Raw genomic sequence first — 23751 nt, forward strand, 5'->3', positions numbered from 1 at the left:
AGATCCTGGGGACAGAATGAGGGCAGCACATGCCCATGAGTCAGCTCCATCTGCCATTTGGCCCCCGCGAAGCTGTGATCTGAGACATGTCCCCCCTTCCGCCCTCCCCTCTCCCCTCTAAACCTTCAACTGCCACCTTCAACTGCCAGTGCCCCAGAACTCAGGACATCGGCACCACCTGTTCCTTTACCCCACATAAAACTACAGGGCTGTAGGACCTGTGCCCTCTGGCAGGATTCCATACCCTGGCAAAGACTCTCCCCACCCTGGCAAAGAGAAAATTGACAAGTAGAACACAGGGAACAAAGTCCCGTCACAGGGGTAAGAGACTCCTGTCTGCAGCACCAGAGGGAGAAAAAAAACCAGCACCTCGAGTCAGCGGGTCATGGATGCCCTGGTCTGCCTGCTGCAGCTGCTGCTGCTGCTCCTGACGCTGCCCCTGCACCTGATGGCTCTGCTGGGCTGCTGGCAGCCCCTGTGCAAAGCCTACTTCCCCTACCTAATGGCTGTACTGACGGCCAAGGGCAACCGCAAGATGGAGCGTAAGAAACAGGAGCTCTTCGGCCAGATAAACAGGCTTACAGGAGCCTCCGGGAAGGTGGCCTTGCTGGAGCTGGGCTGTGGCACTGGGGCCAACTTCCAGTTCTACCCGGCGGGCTGCAGGATCACCTGCCTGGACCCAAACCCCCACTTCGAGAAGTTCTTGACAAAGAGCATGGCTGAGAACAGGCATCTCCAATATGAACAGTTTGTGGTGGCTTCCGGAGAGGACATGAGACAAGTGGCTGACAGCTCCATGGATGTGGTGGTCAGCACCCTGGTGCTGTGCTCTGTGCAGAGCCCGAAGAGGGTCCTGCAGGAGGTCAAGAGAGTGCTGAGGCCGGTGAGCAGAACGGAGCGGGAATGGGCGAGGGGCAGGCGACCGTGGAGCTGGCCACTCCAGGGTAGGGGATGCGGTGTCCTAGCACTTTCCACCCCCCTCTGCTGGTGAGGGGCGAATGCGAGCAGCGAGCAGCGCCTCACTGGGGCAGACAGGGTGCCAGGGTACCGTGGAAGCACACAGGAGAGCCACCTGATGCGGGGGGGGGGGGGGGGGGGGAGGTGGAGGGGAGGGACACCTAAGGAGGTGATGTTTACATTGAGACCTGAGACATTAAGCAGAATGTGGAGGAGCAGGGAAAGTAAGAGCGTTCTAGATGGAGATGTTTGAGGAAATAGAATCCATAAGATTTTGAACTGGGTGTGAAAGGAGTTTAGGATGGTTTCCAGGTTTCTGGCATGAGTGACTGGTGGAGGGCAAGTGGGAGGGTAGAGGGAAGTGTCATTTGCTGAAATGAGAGAAACCTGCCTGCCTGGGACCTGGTTAGGTTTGAGATGCCACCGAGACAGGCCGGCAGAAAAGCCATAGAGGCAGTTGGAGGCCCAGATCCAGAAGTCAGAAAAAGATTTTGCCTGCACATAGAGATTTGGATGTCACCGGCTTGTAGCCGGTAGATTCAGAGCACCAGGGTGCAGGAGATCTTCTAGAGAGGGTTCAGCAAGGAGAGAAGGGCTGAGTCAATCAGGAGTCAGGTGCAAGATTTCCCTGGGACGTTGGCCAAAGCATAAGGTTGAATGAACGCGTCTGAGTCAGAAGGTGGCGCCTCAGTATAGCCTCCGTATACAGCAAGACCCCTGCTCCTGTCTCTCCGTGTCCATCTGTCTGCCCTCTGGCCACCATCCCCACCGGCAGCTTCTGAGGGGGAGGGTAAGAGCCAGGAGCCACAGGAAAAGTCCAGAGCACAATGATTTGCTCCATAAACCCGCAGACCAGCAACCCCTGCTTCCCTAAGAGGTTTGACCAGGCGCAACCACGGGGCTGCAGGTCAGGTGAGAGGAAGGTTGCGGAATGGAGCCCAGAAGTGACACTAACTCTCTCTTCTCTGCCAGGGAGGACTGTTCCTTTTCTGGGAGCATGTGGCCGAGCCACGTGGAAGCTGGGCCTTCCTGTGGCAGCAAGTTTTAGAGCCCACCTGGAAACACATCGGGGATGGCTGCTGCCTCACCAGGGAGACTTGGAAGGATCTCGAGAGTGCCCAGTTCTCCCACCTCCAGATGGAACAACAACCCCCTCCCTTCAAGTGGTTGCCTGTTGGACCCCACATCATGGGGAAGGCTGTGAAATAACTCTTGCCCAAGTCCAGCCTCGGGCGAGCAATCCCGCCTACCGGTGGAGTCTGTCTTCTACTGAGAGGGATCCAGGCAGAGAAGCCACGATCCCCATCACCCCCTCTTCTCCCTTCTCCTATCTCTGCCACAGGTCTCACTTCAATCCTTCCTTCCAAGGTGGAAAAGCTCTATTTCCGATCTGGCTGCAGGAAGGAAAGTGACATCCTGTCCTATCCCTGACTGCGAATTCCTAGGCTGGGTCTCCCACTTTTTGCCCACCCACTGCTAGAGCAGTTCCCTGTCGCTTTCCCTTGTTCCCCTAGTAAAGCTCCCCCTCGTCTTTGCCTGAGACCACATCCATGTGCCTCCAGGAGCTCATCACAAAAGTCATGATACGTGCACCCCTGCTGGCCCCCAGCCCTCCCTCCTGCTACCACCTCTACCCTGAGCCCTGGGGGTGCAGAGAAGCAGCCGTCTCCTGGGGACCCTGGACGAGGAGGAGCAGGACTCAACAAAGAAGCCAGAGGTTTTGTCCTGAAATATTTTTTAATAAATAGACAAAATCCACTAGATTGATGCACCAAACTAAGGTCAGAAGAGACAGGAAACAGGGAGGAAAAAGCCCCTGAGTCAGCAACACAACCTCTTCCCCACCCCTCTGGGCTTAAGGCACTTTCAGGGGAACAAGTCCTTGGGGCCCTGTTAAACGGGGTAAATGGAGAGGGAGGAATCGAGGTCCCTGCTCCCACTTTTGCGTCAGGACATCGCTGCCCTTCCCCTGTCCCACAGCCCCTTCCTGATATACTGCCCTCATCTCAGTGTTCTAAGGGGAAGTGTTGGAGGGCGCTCCTTGTAAGGGTGCAGGGAGACACCTATGCCTCATCCTGATGGGACACCAGCAACCCACTCTACCATCTTCATCCCAAGGAGCCATGTCCGAGGAAAGGGTGGAGGGGACACAGCGAGCTAGGCGGTGCTTGACATGGGATGCCCATCGGAGCCTGGCTCAGGGTGCCCATCTGCAGCCAGGATGGGGTGTGCATCGGGGCCCTCCCGGCGGGGGCTGCCCCAGTTGTTCCTCAGAATGGTGCCTGTCTTCTCCTCCTTGAACTGCTGCCGGTCTTCCCGCGGGATCTTCACCGCGTGGTACTGGGGCACAGTGGCCTCGGGGTACCGTGCCCGCTTGAAGAATCCCATCTGTAAGGACCCCAGGCCAGGCATGAGGACCCTGCAGGCCTGAGGCCCCTGGAGCAGACACCCAGCACAGCTCAGCGCCTTTCTTTCCACCATCGGTGGGACGGAGAGCACCAACTGCCGCAGACTGGGACGCCGGGTCGGACCGCACCCAGGGTGGTGCGCGGCCCCCACAGGTGCCACAGTGAATGCTGGGTCCCCAGGTCCTCGCTCACAGTGAGAGAGACCAGGAGGGGCCAAAGGTGCAGGACCAAGGACATCTCCCTTGGCTCCTGAAAGGGGGTTGAAAACAGAACAGCAGGACCGCTGTCCCCGCCCAAGTTTTTATGAGACCCAGTAGCATGCCCCAAGACGTAAAGGAGATCTGAGGTCTCCCTAGACCCCTGCATACTCGGAATGACTCCTCTCAAGCTTCAGACACACAACCTGTGTCCTCAAACAGCATCCTCCCCGGGGCGGTGCCCTCCTGTCCATGAATATGGTGGCCTAGCCGCTCCCTGCATCATGAACATGCGGGCTCTTACGCACCAAGGTGGAAACGTGCCCCTTGCACACTCACACTCAGGCTCCCCCGAGACTCACATGCTCAGACTGCACAGCATGTCCTTGCACGTTTTTCTCTGCACACTTGTGCCCACAGAAAAGCCATGCACTGCACCCTGCCGCACTCCCACATGCTCATACTGCATGAGCCCAGCCACCCCTCCCGACATGCCTCAGGTTGGGTATACTCACCCTTAGGATCTCACCCTTAGAATTACCTTCCGCCCCTTTTCCTAGAACTCACACCACCCTTGTGCAATCTCATTTCTTGGTCCCCTGAATGATGGGGGCTGTGCTCACACTCACACTCACACACACAAACATATGCATACGCACACACATGCACACACACAATTACCCCACAGTCCCTGGGCCCCCAGTTTCCACAGCCGAGGGCTGCACAGCCAGATGGGCCCGGTGATAGTTGGTGGGAAAAGATGAGCTCTGACTGCTCCGATAGAAGAAGCCACACTGGGATGTCAAGGGAGGGGGGGAGCAAAAGAGGTGGAAGACGGGAAGACTCAGGAAGCAGAGGCCCTCATCTCTACTCTGTCCCCCTTCCATGAAACCGGGAGCAGGGATTCTGGAGCCAGTTTCACGAAGGTATGAATTTCCCCAAAGACTGGCCAGGCTCCCAACAGTTAGGACGTTCATCACGAGGCCTGGTCCACTGATGACTCACATTCGCCAAACAGTGAGCTTGGTCTGCAACTGGTCCAGGGAAGACCAGGGGCAGTTTTCCACGAGGCCCCAAAGCCCGGATGATTCCCCGTAGCCCAGATGTGGCATTTGGTTCAGGGTGTGATGACTGGTGGTGGATGGGAGTCCCTGTACTGACCTGTGCACGCGTGTGCTTTTACATGGAACCCCAGACCCAAACGGGATTGTCTACACTCTTGTGTATGAAGACGGGCCCATGTAGAGCCTGGGACGTGGAGGTTCTGAGTCCAGTCCTAGAGGTTGGTCTCCACGCTGTTGTGTCTTCTCTGTCACAGTTTCCTTCCCAGCCTTCCCTGCCATGCTCTCGCTAAATCAGACCCCACTTCCCTGCTTCCATGACCCTGCCTCCCATGGTCCCACCCACCTCGTTTCCCACATCCAGATCCCATGACTCCACCTTCTTCTGGGCTGGCCACCTGCTGTCATGGCTTCTCACCTCTGAACCCTCACTGCACGATCTTGCCTTCGTGCCTACTGCCTTGTCCTTACACAAGGCTCATGACCCCCACTAGACTACCAAGTCCCTGAGGACAAGACCTGTATCTGACTTCTCTCTGAAACATTCAGAGCCCGACAGAGTCCCTGGGACATACAAGTGTTCAATGCAAGTGGGCTGAATAAATGAGAGAGCGGGTGGGAAAGAGAACCATAGCATGAAAGGCCACCTGCCCTACAGGGAGGCCCAGCCCCCGGCAGCCCCGCCTCCCCAACCCTCACCTTCCACATGAGCAGCACCAGCAGCGCCAGCACCAGTAGTCCCGCCAGCACAGCCAGGAGGATGACCCACCAGGGGACTCCTTCTGCCACCACAGCCACGGGGTCCAGGTAAACCATCACTGGGATCTGGGGAATGAAGGCTTAGGGGAACAAGGGCTGGAGCAAAGAGAAGGAAGAGCTTCCCCACCCCAACTTCCCCAGGCCTGCAGCTCACCACTGTGGAGGCATCTCTAAGCACCAAGTTCTTGATAGATGACTTCATGGTGATATTGGCTCGGACAGTCACTTCCAGGGACTTCACAGCTGAGTACTCCTAAGGGAGCAGAGGAGGCCAGCCTTCTCCCACATGCCCCATGCCCCCCGCCCCAGCTCCGGAAATTGTAAAAGGAATGGCGCCCAATGCAGAGGGCATTTCTGCCTGTCTCGGGTTAAGAGCAGGCTGCATCTGGCCAGGGAGAAGGCAGGAAGGGCAGTGAGCCCCAGAGGGCCTGCTGGGGAAGAAGATGCCAGCCAGCACCACCACAGTGCTCTTACCTCCAAGAAAGTGCTGTTCCAGAGGCGGCCCCACACATGCAGCACAGCGGCGCGGTCAAAGCTATATAGAGGGCAGCTGAACACCACACAGTTGGCAGTGCCCCGGGCACAGTCCTAGGGGCCAGGACAGGCAGGGCTCTGAGCCTCCGCAGGGCCCAGCACCCTCACATAGAGACAGAGTCTGCCTGCAGACTTCACTCCATCCCTCCATGAGCTCCCGCACCTTAGATCCCCTTTTGCCCTTGTTCTTCATTCATATCTCTCCCATTTTCCTTATCCAACCTCAAACTCACCTCCTCCAGGAAGTCTCCCCAAACTAACTTCATGGTCCAAAAGAGCAGCCTACCCCAAATCTGGTCTATCTGGCTTTGAAACACATGAGGAGCAGGGAGGAGGTCTCCCATTTTACAGCAGCAACACAGTAATTTCCCCAATTAATGCTTACGTTATATAGTAACGGCCCCATTTACTGAGCACCTCCTGTCTGCAAGGTACTTATTAAAGCTTCACAGCTGTCCTGCAAGATGCATATTATTATCATCCCCATTTTCCAAAATAAAGGTCAAAGAGGCCAGGTGCAGGGTGCCTGACTGGCTCAGTCCATAGAGCATGTAACTCTTGACTTCGGGGTCATGAGTTCGAGCCCCATGCTGGCCAAAGTAAAATATTTTTTTTTTGACAAACTGTTTATTGAATTTTATGTCACTACAGGGTATCTCTTATTGTAGCCTAGGTTTCCGGGAATCAAGGAGGTGGCAAAGTGGCGATGGTGAATTTGGGAATCTGGTCTCTAAAAAGTACCTGCCGCTCTACCCCTCATTCTGCAATGGCTGCCAGTCGGAAGGAAATTACTTTAAAAAGAGAGAGAGAGGGCAGCCTGGGTGGCACAGGGGTTTGGCACCGCCTTCGGCCCAGGGCGTATGATCCTGGAGACTCAGGATCGAATCCCATGTCCCTGCATGGAGCCTGCTCTCCTTCGGCCCTCTTTCTGGGTCTCTCATGAATAAATAAATAAAACTTTAAAAATATAAAAATTGGGGATCCCTGGGTGGCGCAGCGGTTTAGCGCCTGCTTTTAGCCCAGGGCGCGATCCTGGAGACCCGGGATCAGATCCCACATCGGGCTCCCGGTGCATGGAGCCTGCTTCTCCCTCAGCCTGTGTCTCTGCCTCTGTGTGTGTGTGTGTGTGTGTGTGTGTGTGTGACTATCAAAAGTAAATAAAAATTTAAAATAATAATAATAAAAAAATAAATAATAAAATAAAAATAAAAATAAAATAAAAATAAATAAAGAGGCACCTGGCTGGCTCAGTCAGTGGAGCATGAGACTCTTGATCTTGGGGTTGTAAGTTCAAGCACCACACTGGGTGTGGAGGTTACTTAAAAATAAGATTTAAAAAAAAAAAAAAAAGAGGCCCTGTGACCCGGCTCAGGTTGCACAGCTAGCAAAGCTGAGAAGTGGCATAAGAGATACTTGAATCCAGGTCCATGTTGGGCAAAGCCACACTCCTGTGCTAAGCCCAAACCCACTGAAGGAGGAGGCGGCTGTTGTACCCTGTCCCCCAGCATCTCCTGGGACAGCTGGGGGACAGGGTACTTAAGCCCTGCTCTGTCCAGGTCTGATCTAACTCCATCCAGCTCAACACATCCACTTATTATTTTTTTTTTAAGATTTTATTTATTTATTCACAAGAGACAGAGACAGGCAGAGACACAGACAGAGGGAGAAGCAGGCTCCATGCAGGGAGCCCGATGTGGGACTGGATCCCGGGTCTCCAGGATCATGCCCTGGGCTGAAGGCGGCGCTAAACCGCTGAGCCACCGGGCTGCCCATCCACCACACCTTTCAACAGGCCAGCCCCCTGGACACCCAGCCCCCGAAAGCTCATGTGCGCCAGCGCCCCCTGTCACATCACCAACACCCCCACCCCACATTCTGACTGTACCATGTTTGCCCTGCCTCACCAGGGTGATGTTTTTCTTCTTCTCAGCAGAGGACACTGGCCACCAGGATGTGCTGGGCTCCAGATGCTCAGGATGCTCCTCCTGCTTGGGCTGCTCCAGTTCCCGCCGCCTCCTATCCCTGCTGTCCACATCCTGGCCGCAGGCAGTGGGGGCAGTGAGCATCCCTCCCAACACAGCCACCCCGAGAGGGCATCTCCTCCCCACATCCTTCCCCCTGGCTCCCCACAACATCTTCCCAAAATCTAACCCCTGCCACCCTGCCTCAACGGCCCTAACCACCCTGCCTAAGCCTCACCAGATGGAGGATGTTGGGCCTTGGGGAACAGAGACCCTTCCGCCTGGGCCCCTGCCCGCCCTCCAGCTCCACTCGCATGGGGTACAGCAGCCACTTCCCATTGGCAATCTCATGGGGCCACATGATGTTGAGGAAGGCAGAGCCCAGGGTGTTAAGTGACTGGCCTTGGTTGGAGACCTGTGGGCACAAGGGAGTGTGAAGGGATGACTCTCAGTTTCGGAGCAGGCCCGAAATCTGCAGAGACAGAAGGGACAAGGGCTGAGGGAAAGGCCTCAGGAAGCAGAATAGCAACAAGGATCACCAGGCATCATTCTCCTGCCCACCCCAAAACCAGGAAGGTCTGGACATGTCCCTGCGAGACTGCAGAGGCCCCAGCCAACCAAGGGCAGAGTTCTAAGGAGAGATATAAGCCCTCCCCCACTGCCCCCATCCCCCAGCTAAGGCCCCTCACAGAAAAGCTTCCCTATGCCCTCATGGCCTATCCAGTCAGACAGGTGAGATGTCTATACAGGGATGGCCAGGAAGCGGTCAAGTGAGGCCCCAAACACAACTGGCCGCAATCAAGGTCCAGGAGTGAGGGGAGGCCTTGAACCCACTGGACCATCAAACCGCCATAGGCCAGGAGAACCACAGCTCTTGGGACATGTCTCAGCCTCTCTCTGTGTCAAGGAGGGAGGGGCCTTAGAGGACACTCACCGTGACCTCATACTTGACCTTGCTGCCTATATCCCGCTCAGACTTCATGGCGCTCTCACCGCGCACCACACCAGAGAAGAAGAGCTGCTGGGGAACAGCCACCCTAGCATGGACAGGTCAAAATGGGGGCTGAGGAGGCCCAGGGCCTGGCCAATCGGACAGTCAGAAGGAGCAACACCCACCCCTCTGGCCGGTCTGCCCATGCAGACAGAGCTTACCCTGCAATGGACAGTGGCAGCTCAATGAAGACACGCGCTCGGACGGAGATGGGGTGCAGCTCCTGCTCACTGATCCTGGCATGCGGGCAGGAGCGGGCATGGGTAGTGGGGCACAGGCACCGCCCCAAGGGCTCCGATGAAAGCAGCAGAGCCCCATCCAAGTGGCACCCGGCCCAGCTGCCCCTTCCCTCACCACCCCCTGGCCCCACCAGGCTTACGTGGCCAACAGCAGCTCCACTTCCAGCTCTGTGGTCTCAATAGTGATCCCTGAGGTGCTAAGGATGAGGTAAAAAGTGACCTAGGCCAAGAGTGGGGAGCAATGTGAGTCGGGGAAGGCCAGGGGCTGGAGAAGGGGTCAGGGCTTAGAGATGCACTCGGACAGGGATAAGTGCTGACGTGCCAACCTGAGCACCTCTCTTCATGGGGTTCCCCAGCTCGCACTCCACATGGGAGGCATTCTCGTTGGACACGCAGAGCGGCTTCTCCTGTGGTGGGGAGAGAAGGAGAGGTCAGCCGGGGTTACTGGAGCCTCCAAGCACCCCAACGCCCGCCACAGGTCCTCACCGCAGGGTCCAGGGCTCGGACTCCTGAGTAGTGCAGAGAGGCAGGGAGGGTGACCAGAAGCTGGGCTTCATGAGCATCATCCCCATCAGCCTGGGGCTGGGCTGGATCCGAGGGCAGGTTGGTGACCGTGAGCTCCAGGCCAATGACGGGCTGCCCACTCAGGGCAAACAGGGCTGTTGTCCCGTCCGCATCCCTGGAGGTCAGATCGCACTCAGTCTTGATCTGAACACTTCCCTCTCCTGCCTCCACTCCCCGAGTCTCTCCTCCCGCTGGCTGCCCCACAGCTTCCTCCACCCCAGTCCAGGCCTCAGGTCTTCCCAGCCCAAGAGACCACTGTTCCGGTCCGAGCTCCCTTACTTGCTCACCTGAGGCAGCTAAGTCAATCTCTCTAGGCCCCCACTTTCCATCCACAAAGCAGCTAATAACAAGCCCTACATCCCTGGGTTAGGAAGACTGGGGAGTGCGCTGCGCATCAGCTGCACCCTATTCTGTGTCTCGTCAAGGCTCTTCCTTGCCAGGAGAGCCTCTGGGCCCCATCACTGACCCTCCGCCCTCCTGAGGGGGCTTCCTTTTCTTCCTTGAACTCTTGCCTTCCCCCCGCCCCCCCCCCGCTCCCCCTCACATGGGCAGAGGCTGGAACTCCGAGTCGCTGACCCGGGCGCAGAACCGGGCCCGGACCAGCTGCAGATTGCTCTGGCAGACCTTGTCCTCGCCGCAGCCTTGCTTCAGGAAGTGGATCTGGGGGGAGATGCGAGGAGAGGCTCATTCCCGGGTCAGGCGGGCGAGGTGGGACGGTGCTCAGCCCTCAGATCTGCCACTTGCCCCCACGTGGTACTGAGCCGCCCACCGGCCACCCTGAGCCACGGCCCCCCCGCTTCGGTACAAGCGTGAAGACGCTGAGGTGGAGGCCCGCGGGCCGGCCCTGACCACACTTCCCCAGCGTCCCTTGCTGGGGAATCCAGAACGGCTTCCGGGCTTAGAATGTGAAGAGAAGTGAAGGGCATCACCCCCGGACTGCCCAGGAGAGCCCTACAAGGAGCTTCGCGCTCCCCCCTCCAGCTGATAGGGACAGAAGTGACCTAAGGACCTGGAGTCGCATCTGAAGATGGCCGATCCCCATCAGCCCTGAATGAAGGGGTGGAACGGAGGACCGGTGTCCCCTCTAACTAGGAACACGTAATCACTTGGGCCATTTTCCATTTTGGGGTCTACTTGTCACAGCACCTAGAAACATGAGGAATTACTGGGGTAGCATGTGAAGGAGTTTCGGAAGCTCTGAATGCTTGTCACTGTGAAGGATGGTGACATTACTCCTTCCAGCTCCCTCTCCTGAGCTCACCTCTGCCCGCTGTGTGCTGGACTGGTGAGCATTGAGGATGGGGGTCACTGCGGGCAGCCCCTGGCCAGGAGCCTGTCGTCGGAGCCGCGGGGTCTGAAGATTGTAGGACAGAGTCACCACAATGGCCCGAAGCTTGTCTTTGACATTCTCCTGGGAAGAGGAAAGATGGACACAGATACTAGAACTGCCCAGCCAGACCTAGGACAGGTTCTGAAAGCTGCCAAGAAGCTCGAGGAGATGAAAGAGAGAGGTAGAGACCAGAATGAGGGAGAGGGAGAGCAACTGGCGTGGAAAAGGGAAGAGACCAGGATCTAGGACTTTGAGGACCAGATGTGACAAGGGAACCTGCCATCTCCACCTCCACAGAGGACAGAACTTGTACTCTGGACACAGAAGGCAGAAGACACAAGAAGGCAACAGGTGAGGAGGAGATCAGCCCATCAGGGAGGCTTCCCCGAAAGTTTAAATCAAAGAATGAAGTGTGAGCATGTTAGGGAAGCAGCTAAAAGGAACCAAAGAAAAGAAGTCATGCGATGACAATGACCTCCCCCAGCCCCCACCCCCGCCAAGGGGCCAGTGTCCACCTGTAGCTGGAACATGGTGTCTCCACAGACTCGGTCATGCTGGTGCTTCAGCCACACAGTGCCTGAAGACTGGTGCTTGGGGTCGTCTGGGCCACGGCTCAGGAAGGTCACACGGGGGATCTGGCCCCGGAGCCTCCTGTCCGTGTCCCCATCTAACACATAATCCAGGGCTGTGGCATGTGGGGAGAAGAGAGGAGCCAGTGAGCTGGGGAACTGCACTAATCTGACCCTGTCTCCAAGATGCCCTCTGTCCACCTCAGAGTGACCCACCCTGAAGCCCAACAGGGTGGAAAATTGGAGGGGACCTCACTCACCCACAATAGGGCTGTAGCTGCTGGGTGTTGCGATGTAGCTGAAACAGACCCTCAGGTCCACACTGGGGGGGCAAGGGTGGCTCCTGAGGCAGGCAAGGCTGACAGGCCAATGCCTCACTCCTGCCCCAGCCCAGCCCACCAGCCCCACACTGGGCAGAGAAAGGGTGGATGGGGGAAAGCGGACCCTGAAATCTCCCTGCCTCCCCTTGGATCCTGCCTCACCAGACCAAGTGGCCAGCAGCGCAGTTGGGCTGCTCCAGGTCAATGGCTCGGGGAGCAATGAAGACCTCATGGGAGACCTGAAGGACGGGTCTGGCCCTGGGAATGGGGCGTGGAGCACAAGAAACAAGAGACTCTCAGGCAGGGAAGGGAGGAGCTGGCCTCAGAGAGGCAGAGGAGAGGAGAGGAGGGGAAGGGGCCCACCTGAAGAGCACAGCAGTGTCGGCCAGGGAGCCAACCAGCAGGTCCGGGTAATGGTTCCCATCCACATCCAGGCCACCCGACAGGGAATAGCCAAAGCTCTTTACACCCACAGCCTCACCCTCCAGCACCTGCAGGACCATCCCATCAGCTTCGCCACAGCATCACCCCCAACTCCGCCCCCTGCCCTCCACTGTTGTGCCCCCCAGACTGCCCACACCCATTCCCTCCACACCTCATCCCAAGACCCCCCCCCTCACCTGGGAAGGTTTGACGACAACCCCTAGGCTGCTCCCATGGTAGATAAAGACTTTCCCATCCCCATCAAAGGGAGCCCCCACAGCAATATCTGTGGGCACAGGAAAAAGCTAATCAGACTGGGGTAGGGCTGGGGAGGGGGGTCATGCAGACCCCAACTTTCCCTCAGCCATTCACTTCCATGTAATATGTTCTCTATTTTATTGAGAGGCTACTAAGTCCCGGGCACCTTCCTCTCCCTGCCAACACCTTACACACATCATTTTTAAGCCTCTTGGCTGCTCTCTGCAGATCTTATCAGCTCCGAAAGTTTACCTGTACAAGGTCACAAAGCTGGTAAATGGTAAAGCTCAGATGGGAGCCCAGGTTGCTTCTCTCCTAGAGCTCTCCCCCTTAAGTTCTGAAGCATTCCCCCTGCCACCCCCCCACCCCCACCCTGCCTCTGCCCTTCCCCTGTCCCCTCCCCCACCCACCCCCCACCGCCCAGGCTTTCCAGTTCCCAGTCACACCTGCAAAGCCGTCTTGGTTGAGGTCTCCCAAGACAGCCAGGCTGATCCCGAACATGGAGTCAGGGGAACCACACAGCCGGAGAGGGGACACCCCAGCCCAGTGACCTCCCTGGTTCAGGTACACATAGACAGCACCCCCCAGCTCTTCTTGGCGCTCAAAGAAGTAGGGGGCACCCACTACCAGGTCTGTCCAGCTACGGAGAGAGGGAAACCGGTCAGTATGGCTTCCTCCCCAGCCATGGGAGCCAGAAAGATGCCAGAGGCCCAGCACCCCCCAGGCTCCACTCCCCTGTGCCCACTCTCACCCATCGTTGTTGAGATCGGCCACAGCCAGTGAGTAGCCGAAGCCAGATGTCAGGCGCTCCCCAGACAGCATGACTTCGGGCACCAGGCGGCTGGCGCTGTCTTTGCGCAGAATGACCACAGCTCCCTTGTGGTTGGCACGGGGGGCCCCTGCCACAAAGCTCAGCTCCTCTGCACGCACCAGACCCTTCCCCGAGTCAATGGAGAAACCTGGGTGGAGGGACTTACCAGTGAGCACTCCCTAAAAGCCTCAGGAGCCAAGGTGTGACCAGGCTCCCCCCAGTGGGCCCCCTCCTCAGGGGTCTGGAGCCAAAAGGTATAGGTGCCCGCCAAGCTAGCACCACCACAACTGGACTGCTCTGCCTCCCCCTCCGGAGACCCAGCTGCCCTCCCACAGCCCAGACTGCAGTTTGGCACAAGAAGTGCCATGCGTCAGCCTCGGGGTCTGGGGAAGAAAGAGCAAGGCAATGGCCAGGAAGGCCAGCTGCCTGGGAAACAGCTGGGCAGGGCACCACGTGCGAGACTCACAGGGAGCTGCTCTCCCCTCTGCACACCCACGAGGCCCCAGCCCCGTCTAATGCACCTACTTTGCTCCCACTCCCACCGTGCTGGCAGGGAAAGGAAGTCTTCACGTGGACAGGGGGGAGAGATGGGGAAGTGGGAAAGACCTTGATTCACCCAAACATCACCCAGGTCTGGTTTCCTCCCCCTCTGCAAAGGGGAGAGGAGACAATGAGAGGCACTTACCAACAAGGCTAGACCTCTCTCTGGCATGAGCCAACCATCCAGCCCTCTGAGAAACTCCCACTAGAGCTCTAGCCCCTTTCTCTCCCAATCCAGGCTCAGCCCACCTGGTTCTTCCTCCAGGGAGACCCCCATTCACAGCCCCCTAGGCCATCCCCCTTGGGGCATCTTCTCAGGCCTGCTCACTGGGCCCATTTCTTCTTGGAAATTTGGGCCCAATATGTATTTCCCTGAGTGTGCATTGGTGAGGGCAGGGCAGGGCAGGAGAGGAGGGGAGGCCAGGCCAAGCCCCCAGGGCCCAGGGGGACATGGTGGGAGCTTACAAACCTAAGTAGCTATTCAGGGCCAAGTCTCCGGCTGGTCCTGGGAGCCGGTCAGCGGGATCCAAAGTTTTATACACCAGCTGGTCAGGGTCTGAGCTATCAATGTTGGTCACAAAGAGCAACCCTGCGGGGGGCGGGTGGGGGGAGACACCAAGGACGGGACATCCAGAGGGGGGGCCACAGAGTGGGGAGGTAGAGCCAGACATAAAGGCAAGAAGGAGGAAGAAGAGGAGGTGGAGAAAGCATAGGAGAGAGACAAAGAGACCAGCAAGATAAGAATCAGAGACGGAAAGACAGAGAGAGACCGGAGAGGAGCCAGAGACAGAGACAGAGCCAGAGACAGAAGGATGGGAGTGTGGAGAGGGAGGACAAGAGAGAGTAGAGGGTTAGAGCAGCTCTGGGCCAGGGAGGGGTCCCTACCAAAGTAGCTGTTGGCAGGGACCGGGATGAGGCGGGGGTCCTGCTCCTTCTCTCCCCCCGCCTCGTAGGGCCCGTCGTCCAGGTGCGCCAGGTCCACCGAGCCCTGCGCACAGAGCTCCACCCTGGCGGTGCCTGCAAGGACAGACCTGTTAGTGCCCAGGGCGGGGGGGTGGGGTGGGGGCTCCTCTGGGGCCATGCACCAGCCGGACAGGCACACAGGGAAGCCCGTCCTGTCCTCCGCAGCCCCGTGCCCACCCCTTCCCCGGCCCAAGCCTGCGGGTCTCCCGGACTTGCCACCGCACTCACCGAGTGGCAGCTCAGCCAGGGTGTGCGGGAACAGGAATGGGAGTGATGAGGTGGGGGCTGGGGTGTCGGAGCGGGCCCAGCCGTGCATGTGGGCTCATGCCAGCAGGGTGAGGAGCGCTCGGGCATTCGAAGGACAGGAGACACCCCATTTGCATGTGCGATGGCTCGGCTGGCCTGGGTCACAAGGCGGTGCCCCGGCCTCGGGGGGAACGTGTGGGCGTGCCTGGCCACGCGCTGCCCCCAGTCCCAGCTCTGAGGTCAGAGGACATTTTGGGTCCCTTCTCCCCTCCCCAAGGAGTGACTCACCCTTCCAGTTATAGGTTCCGGGGGCCCCAAAGAGGAGGTAGTGGCTGTCGGGGGAGAAGGCGGCAGCTGTGCCCTGCTGGCAGAACCCAAACTGTTCGTGGCCCTGGGGGCGCCCCTCACAGAACTTCCACTCCCCGCCATCCAGCTCATCGTGGACGGCCAGGTCTTGGCTCAGCACGAAGCAGCGGCCGATCACATCCCTGGTCTCCAGGATCTGGTCCACTCGCTGCCGCGCCTCGTACCGGTGAGCGCAGGTCTGCGGGAGGAGGCGACGCAGGTGGGCGCACCTGCAAATGTCTGCGGAGCACCGCTTCCCAGAGCATGCACAGCGCAGCAACACGCGTCACTTGGGCACCACCCCACCCAGCGTCAGGCAATGCACACACCGTGGCCCTGCACTCACTCCCTCGACCCCACAGAAAGCGGCCTTGTTCCTGCTCTGCCCCTGCAGGCACTCGCAGCAGGACTAAGCCGGCACACAGCCCCCCAGACCCACCGGACGTCTGTCCCCACCGGGCCAAGCCGTCCTGCCTCTGGGCCTTTGTAAGTGTCCCCATTTTGCCCGCAAAGAACTCCCCCCGCTGTGCGCTGGGAGCATTGCTCATTCTCCGAAGGCTGCCTGACACCTCCACCCTCTCTCCACACCTCCCTTGGACGTTCACGCACTGGGGACTGGACTGCTCACATAACATTGGCCACATTCTGCCCACCGCGACTCACAGTAGTGTGTTTGTGCATATCAGTGATGATACAGAGAAACAGAGAATGAGTCTCCATAACGATGCGGTCGGCTTTTTGAGCCCTGGACCAGGCTTTACACTTCGTGTCTCAGTAACTAGAACAAGCCTGATGCTTAAAAGGTTCTCAGTAAGAATTTAACAAATGGGGGCGCCTGGGGGGTCAGCGGTTGAGCATCTGCCTTCGGCTCAGGGCGTGATCCCAGGGTCCTGGGATCGAGTCCCACATTGGGCTCCCTGCATGGAGCCTGCTTCTCCCTCTGCCTGTGTCTCTGCCTCTGTGTGTGTGTGTCTCTCATGAATAAATAAATAAAATCTTTTTTAAAAATCTTTAAAATTTAAAAAAAAAAAGAGTTTGACAAATGGACAGATGGATGGTTAGATGGTTTTAAATTTGTAGGGACACATACTGTGTCTTGTAATTTTGGTCCTGGGAATCAGGCCATCGTACCACACTCTAGCCTGTGCTGTACAAGCACACCTGAGCACAGGGACATATGGTTTGTGCCATATACAAACACACACACACACACACACACACACCTTGCACACAGTCCCAAGAAGTGGTACTCACGACAATCTTCCCCCCAGGTCCCTGACTCCGAACGCTGACTCCCAACCACTGGTTCTCCTTGCTCTCCTTCTGCATATCAGCTAGAGGCAGGACAGTGGGAATGAGGAGAGGGAAGAGGAGGCCAAGTCCTCTCCTCCCCCTTCCTGTGCCACATGCCCCCAACCCTGCAGGGTCTACACCTCCACGGTCGATGTCCACTCTGTAGCAGTCAGTCTCTTCCAGGCTCAGGGGGCAAGCAAAGAGGCCTCCAGTGCGATTCGCCTGCTGCCCAGGCAGAGCCAGGGCCTGCGGAGCACCCACCAGCAGCCTGCACAGCGGAGCAGGGGCAGGGGTTAGCAGCCGGAGTGCTGTGCCTCCCCAGCGCTGCCCAGGCCCAGCCCCTCCCAACCAAGTGAGTGTTGAAGAACTAAGGAGGAGCGCTGGAAGTCCGTTTCCCTGAGTCCTGGCAAGGGCAAATTAATACCATGCAATCATCCCATTACATAAGCACAGACACACATATGCCCTGGATGAGGGCCCACATGCACTGTAGACACACACACACACACACACACACACACACACACACACACATGTGTACGCACACATGCCATACCAAGTGGCCTGGCCAGCACAGCTAGTTTGAAAGAACCGCCTGTTCCCAGCACCTGTTCCTGACCAGGCCTTCCCTACCCACGTCCTGGCCCCATCCCCAAGCTCTGCCCTCCTCCCCAAGCCCAGTCCAGTTGGAACCCACCCAGAAATGCCAAGAATGCTGAGAGCAAAAGTAACAGGGTCCCAGGCTGGCACCACGAGGTGGTCCAGGCACCAGCTTCAGAAGCCAAGGAAGAGGCTAGATCCAGGCCTGTTCCCCCTTTGTCAGGGACCCAAGGGAGACCCCATCCCCCCAGCAACACTGCCAACCCAGGATTGTCTCAGTCACTCCAGCTGGCACGGAGGTAGGGGCAAGTTTCTCATCTGTCTCCAGTCCTACCCCCATTTTCTGCCCATACCCTGAATCCCCTTCCCCATTGTTCCTTGTCCTCCCCACATCCATGATTTTCCCCATTCCTCCCACCCTCCCTGCCCCCAACCCTGTCCTCTCCCTTACCTCCCCCTCAGACACTTTCCCAGCTACAACTTTCTTGGCAGGACAATTTTCCATAATCACAGCCAAGGCTTCTTCCCTAGGGGAGGACTATGCTGGGAATGGAGGTTGCCTGGGTCCCCTGGGGCTGAGCCCCAGGCCCAGAGCGAAGGAAGGGGTAAGATGAGGTGACTGGCACCCAGCTGACTACAAGGATCTCTCTCCACAGAAGGAGGGACCCAGAAGTAGACGCAGGGCAAACCTCAAGGCCTCTGTCCCAGTCTTTCCTCCGTCTCCCTTGCTGGGGGACAAGGCCCAAAGTTGTGCCAGACAATATTGCAGACAGGCATCTATGGGGCACTCTGCCAGTTCTGAGGGGGAGGGGAGGGCACAGAGCCACTCTCCCTTCCCACAGCTCTGGTCTCTTAGCAGCTGTCATCCCGCGTCAGAGCCAGTGTCCAGGGAGAGGAGGGGGAGGGGAGTGGCAAGGAAGCAGGCATGGGCGGTTGGCACTCATTACCAGCCTGTGTATTGAGACCCTATCACCTGCCAAGCCCTGTGTCAGGCACTGGTGAGACAAGGAAGTAACATTTATTCGGCACCCACTGTGGGTCAGTCCCTAGGCTAGATGCCAGGGATATGAGGACCTAACGTTTGTCACCCTCTACCTATGCTCCAGGCATCAAGCTAGGCAACCTACATGCATTCTCTCATTTAAGCTTCCCAACAATCCTATGTGAGGATTCTTCCCTTGTCTTTCAGATGAGGAGACTCACTGAGACACGTTAAGAAGGATGCTGGAATTCAAATCCACATCTGCCCAATTTCAAAACCCATGCATCTTCCACCATATGCAACCGAATGATGAGCCATCTCCAGAATACCGAGACCACTCCAAAAAAAAAAAAAAAAAAAAAACAGTAGGAAGGGGACGGGAGGGTATCCCACGCAGAAAAGGAAACCTGGTGGCGTGGCCAATCTTGAGACAAGTCCGCAGTACCCCCAACACACACCTCCAAACTCAGAGATGGCCATCTCTTGGAGGACTGAGGCTCCCTTGTTCATCTTTGTGCTTGCCCCGTTGGATGCATGTGGACTCATCTGTAGAACACGCATGTTATGTGGGCTCACAGGCACACCCAGTGCCTCGCCTGGTCAGCTCATAGCTAAGCACCAGGAGAAGCTACGATCAGCGTTCAGTGTTCACATCTCCCCTAGAGGTCTAGAGTAGGGAGGAGGGTGGAGGGAAGGGGTCCACAGGGAGGAAAGGAGCCAGTGCATACACATGCCCAGCCTCACTCTCAGTGGGGAACAGACCAGCCCGCCCTCCCTGGAACAGCCTCTCTAGTCCCTCCACCTCTGCCCCAGCCACACACTTTTCTGGCTTCGTCTCACAAACCCCAGCCACCCAGGCCTCTGGACAGAACAGGAGCCACAGCTGTAGCCACTGCAGACAAAAGCTAGAGCATGTCGGCAGCTGGGGGCAGAGGGATTCCCTGAGAGCCTAGCTAAGTGGAAGCAAAGGAGTAGCCCACTACCACTGCACCTCTCAATTCTGCACGCACTCGAGGGCTCAGACCGAGGCCTGACCTCCCTGACTCTCAATCTGGGTGGCCCTCTGGGGAGGGTGCTTGGCCTAAAACCTGACTCAGCCAGGGGGATCTAGCCAAGCCTTTGGATCCAGGCTTGCAGCAAGGAGCTACAGCTATTCTCTAGCTCTTTGGAGCACGACATGATACGGGAATAACAGTGCTAACACTTCCAGAGCACTCCCTGTGGGCTATTCTAAGGGTTTTATATATACTAAGGATTCTTAAACTCCACAACCACTCTATCTGGGAGTCCCACTGTTTAACGCCATTTTACAGATGGAAGATACAAATGAGGCTGAAACCACAGAGCAAAGAAGGTTCGACATCAAAGTCTCATCCAAGAGCAAGACTGAAAGACATCAAAATGGGTGAGGCTTTTCAACGGGTGGATGCTGGTGAAGGTGACCTGCAACTCAAAAGCTAGGGACTGGGATCCCTGGGTGGCGCAGCGGTTTGGCGCCTGCCTTTGGCCCCCAGGGCGCGATCCTGGAGACCCGGGATCGAATCCCACATCAGGCTCCCGGTGCATGGAGCCTGCTTCTCCCTCTGCCTGTGTCTCTGCCTCTCTCTCTCTCTCTCTATGTGTGACTACCATAAATAAATAGGCAGAGACACAGGCAGAGGGAGAAGCAGGCTCCATGCACCGGGAGCCTGATGTGGGATTCGATCCCGGGTCTCCAGGATCGCGCCCTGGGGGCCAAAGGCAGGCGCCAAACCGCTGCGCCACCCAGGGATCCCAAAAAATTAAATTAAATTAAAAAAAGCTAGGGACTGAGCAAGGAACCTGGTGTCTCACGTGCCACCAGGCAGCACAGCACCCCTTGCTGGAGCAAAAGCAGGGTTAGGCAGTCAGGCTCCTCTGGGAAAGCCCCCAGCTTGGCTTTGGGAGACCTATTCGGGGGCCACCTTCAGAGAGGAGGGGGAAATAACAAGAGACCAAGCTATTAAAAATAACCTAGAATTTGCCTGGAAATAGCTAAGAGAGTTCAGCATGTCCTAAAAAGGCCTCCAGTCCTGGAACTCTGGCAGATGGGGGAAGAAGGGAGGGAGGGAGGCAGACATGGGGTAGGAAGCAGATAGAAGACTGAAGAAGAAATGAAGTCAGTTGCTTTTTATCTCTCCCAAAGTTTGGGGGAACCACTGACCATGCTCCCTGATGACAGGGGTAATGGAAGAAGAAAAATTGAGACCCAGCCTCTCCTCCCGGAATGGGAGGGAAGAAAAATGAGCTCCTGTCCCTAGCCTCTGCCCTCAGGCCAATAGTGCCGGGGAGAAGACAATCCCAGTGGACAGCATTGATCCCAGTAATGGACACTTAGTGTGGTTTAGGCCCTAGCCTAGGAAAGCAAAGCCCCCTGGCAGGAGGGGTTGGGGAGCTTTCTTCCCCTTGTCTCTCTTCATAAAATCATACGTGTAGCAGGAACCAATAGCACAGGAAACATGACAGACACAGGCCCCACACACATGTGCCCATCTCCCATGCGTCTGAACTGATCAGAAAATAACTAGGATGGTCCTCTGCCCCTCACTCCTCCCTGCTTTCCCCCACTGCTGAGATTCCTAGACCTGGCAACTTCCTGAGGAGGAGGAAGGGGAACAACCTGGCCAGCATCTGTCCTGGATCTCGCTCTCGCTCCTGCTGCTGCTGCTGCTGCTGCTGCTGCTACAACTTTTGGGGGCTCTGTTTCCTGCCACTCTATCATCAAATCTACTACAGGTTGCCATAGTCTCCCAGGTCCTCTTCCAACCTTCCCGTGCTCTTGCGTCACAGAACTAAATGGCAGGGCTCTCCTGGCCTCCAGTGTCCTCCTGTCTTCCTTCTATGCCATGGCGATGCTCTGATGGAGGTTATTTCTGGGGTCCACCCTCCATCCCTCCCATGGTGTCTTCAACGTCTTTCTCCTTTCCCTCTCCTCCTGCCCGAAGCCGAGACAAGAAGTCCAGTCCCCCTTCCTGAGAGTATCCAGCCCTCTGAAGGAGGGGAAGTCACAGACCCCCGGGGTTGGAGCACGGATGCAAGTTTGGGGGAAAGGCAAAAGGAGAGAGTTCCCCGCCAAGACAAGAACCTCGCTCTCCAACACACCCCCAAAGCAAGCCCCTGATCTCAGGCCCTGAGGGCGCGCCTCCGCTCGGCACGGGGACCCTGGGCGGGTGCTGTGACTCACCAGCTCTGGGGTCGGGGCTGCAGCTGCCGGTGCAGAGCCACCGAGAAGCCGAAGAGGCTCCCCGGCTCGCCCTCCTTGCGCAGGGCGCCCGTCACGTCCAGATTGAAGGCGACAGCCCCCGGGGCGAGCAGCGCGGCCAGCAGGGAGCCGAGAAGGCACCGGATCCCGGGGGCCCCCCAGGGACCACGGCCCCGAGCCCCGGCCATGCGGCGAACGCTGGGCGCGCTCCCCACGAGCGCAAAACACTCGCTGGTGCCGGAGCCCCAGGTCTCCCACGGCGGCTCTCGGATCTCGAGTCCCGCAGGTCTGAAGGGGCCTCGCCACCCCCCTCCCGCCGCCCGGCCGCCCGGCGCCCCCAGCACCCGCTAGGCGACTGCGGCAGCCGCAGCCCGGGCGTGCGCTCCGGCTCCCGCCTCCCCGCCCGGCCCCGCCCCCGCGCGGCAGGTGGAGGCTTCGCGGCGTCGCAAAGGGATGTCCAGGCTGGCGACCCTGGGCGGGAACCCGCCTCGCCCGCCCGCCCGCCTCCCCACGCACCCCCCCCCCACCCCCGGCTTCGGCCCCGCCCCCGCCCGCGCGCTCCTGCCCTTCCCCCTACTCCGTCCCAAGCCCGGGAGGGGTGAGGGCGGCGCCGGAGAACGGGGACAGAGAGGACAAGTCCAGAGAGAAAAAGACCGAAAAAGAGAAAGGAGGGTGAGAAACGAGAAGTGCGGGAGGCTGAAGGACCGGCTGGGGGGAGAGGCCGACCGCGAGATGAAAGGGGAGGGTCCTGGGTGGTCCCGGCGCTCCCTTCTCCCCAAGGTCGCGTCGGGCGCCCGGCGCGCTGCTCCAATCACACCGTCCCACCCACCCAGAGACCGGCAGCGACGACGGCTGCGCTAGCCACATCCCCAGCATTCAGGCGAACCGAGGAAAAGACAGAAACAAGAGGAGAGAGAGACCCAGCAGGTCTGGGGCGGAGAGCCAAGAAGGCGGGTAGAAACAAAACAGAAAGAGAAAAGAGAGAAAGAAGAGCAAGAGTTTGATCAATGAGGAATTGAGGGGGCGCCTGGCTGCCTCATCCGAAGAGCATGCGATTCTTGACCTCGGGATGGCGAGTTCCAGTCCCACCTTGGGCACAGAACTTGCCTAAATAAATAAATAAATAAATAAATAAATAAATAAATAAAAGGAATGGAACGAAGGGAGAAAAGAAAAATGACTGAAGTGATGGATACAGGAAGAGGAAATCAGTTAAGCTGGGGAAAGGGAGTGAGGGGTCCAAGAAGAGCAAGGGCAAAGATGAAAAAGATTGGACCCAGAGGCAGAGACATGGAAAGGAAGGTTGTCTTCGGCTCTCAGGCCCCTTCCCTGAACTGACCGTTTCCCACCCTCGGACGGGGAGGGAATGGAGAAGGCAGCACACCACAGTCGGCTCCAGGCGGAATCTGGGTGGGGCTTTGCAAGGATCTCCACCGGGACCAGCAAGCCTGCCCCTCTTCTCTCCCTTCCCGTCAGGGCTGAGACAGAAGCAGAGGGAGGGGGGACATTTTCCAACCCTCTGCTATTTATAACTCCAATCCAGAAATGAGGCCCGGAGGAGAGATAGGAAATAATTTGGCACAACTGGAACCTCTCTTGCTCCCACCTCCCCTTCTCCCTGGGCGTTGGTCTATGTGTATATCCACCTGTCCTCTTTCCTCTCCCTCTCTATCTGGTTTTGTCTCCTCCCAAACTCTAATTTTGTCCCCCTTCTTGTCTCTATCACCTGGAACCCTTCTCCGACTATTTCTCAATGTCTCTAATGTCTCTGTCCCTCCAACTCTCTCTCTCCTATCCTTAAGATTTCATCTTCTCATGGGGCACCTCTGGCTCAGTCGGTAGAGCATGCGACTCTTCATCTCAGGGTTCTAAGATTGAGCCCCTTGCTAGGTGGAGAGATTACTTAAAAATGAAATCTTTAAAATATACTTCTTTTCTCTCCTCCCTCCCTTTCTTAAAAGCCCCAGTGCACTCTACCTAATTTCTCTTCCCATGCTCCTTTTGTCTCTCTTACTTCTTTGTCCAAGATTACCCTTTTTTAATTTAAATTCAATTAGCCAACATGTAGAACATTCTTAGTTGCAGATGTAGAGTTCAGTGATTCATCAGTTGCACATAACACCCAGTGCTCATCATATCATGTGCCCTCCTTGATTCCCGTCAACCAGCCACCCCCTGCC

The 23751-nt window shown here is 57.4% G+C and overlaps 2 protein-coding genes across 19 annotated transcripts; one reads left to right on the plus strand and one right to left on the minus strand.

The window, feature by feature from the left end:
- TMT1B (thiol methyltransferase 1B) lies at positions 1–2718 on the plus strand. The gene is made up of 2 exons (XM_072746266.1): positions 1–883; positions 1930–2718. Exons 1-2 carry the CDS (start codon positions 386–388, stop codon positions 2164–2166), a joined length of 735 nt encoding a protein of 244 aa, XP_072602367.1. The 5' UTR covers positions 1–385; the 3' UTR covers positions 2167–2718.
- On the minus strand, positions 2676–23086 carry ITGA7 (integrin subunit alpha 7). Of its 18 annotated transcripts, none has more exons than XM_072746257.1 (27): positions 21554–21957; positions 16910–17037; positions 16731–16810; positions 15420–15675; positions 14808–14939; positions 14392–14511; positions 13323–13530; positions 13018–13211; positions 12511–12599; positions 12254–12381; positions 12053–12148; positions 11831–11892; positions 11517–11686; positions 10933–11082; positions 10216–10331; positions 9594–9786; positions 9434–9514; positions 9248–9327; positions 9030–9104; positions 8812–8914; positions 8116–8292; positions 7821–7952; positions 5857–5970; positions 5537–5635; positions 5323–5448; positions 4244–4356; positions 2676–3345 (listed from the first exon to the last, which is right to left on the minus strand). In XM_072746257.1, the coding sequence occupies exons 1-27, from the start codon at positions 21757–21759 to the stop codon at positions 3285–3287; spliced, it is 3489 nt and encodes a 1162-aa protein (XP_072602358.1). In that variant the 5' UTR covers positions 21760–21957; the 3' UTR covers positions 2676–3284. The 18 variants fall into 18 exon arrangements, 14 of the variants coding, with proteins under 14 accessions (XP_072602358.1, XP_025857797.1, XP_072602365.1 ...); XM_026002012.2 differs by lacking the exon at positions 4244–4356 and adding an exon at positions 18810–18897 and having other exon boundaries at positions 21554–21870; XR_011999360.1 differs by lacking the exon at positions 4244–4356 and having other exon boundaries at positions 5323–5462.
- Between the last annotated feature and the right edge of the window lie 665 nt (positions 23087–23751).

This window comes from Vulpes vulpes, unplaced genomic scaffold (genome assembly GCF_048418805.1).
Source record: "Vulpes vulpes isolate BD-2025 unplaced genomic scaffold, VulVul3 u000000697, whole genome shotgun sequence".
NCBI lineage: Eukaryota > Metazoa > Chordata > Mammalia > Carnivora > Canidae > Vulpes > Vulpes vulpes.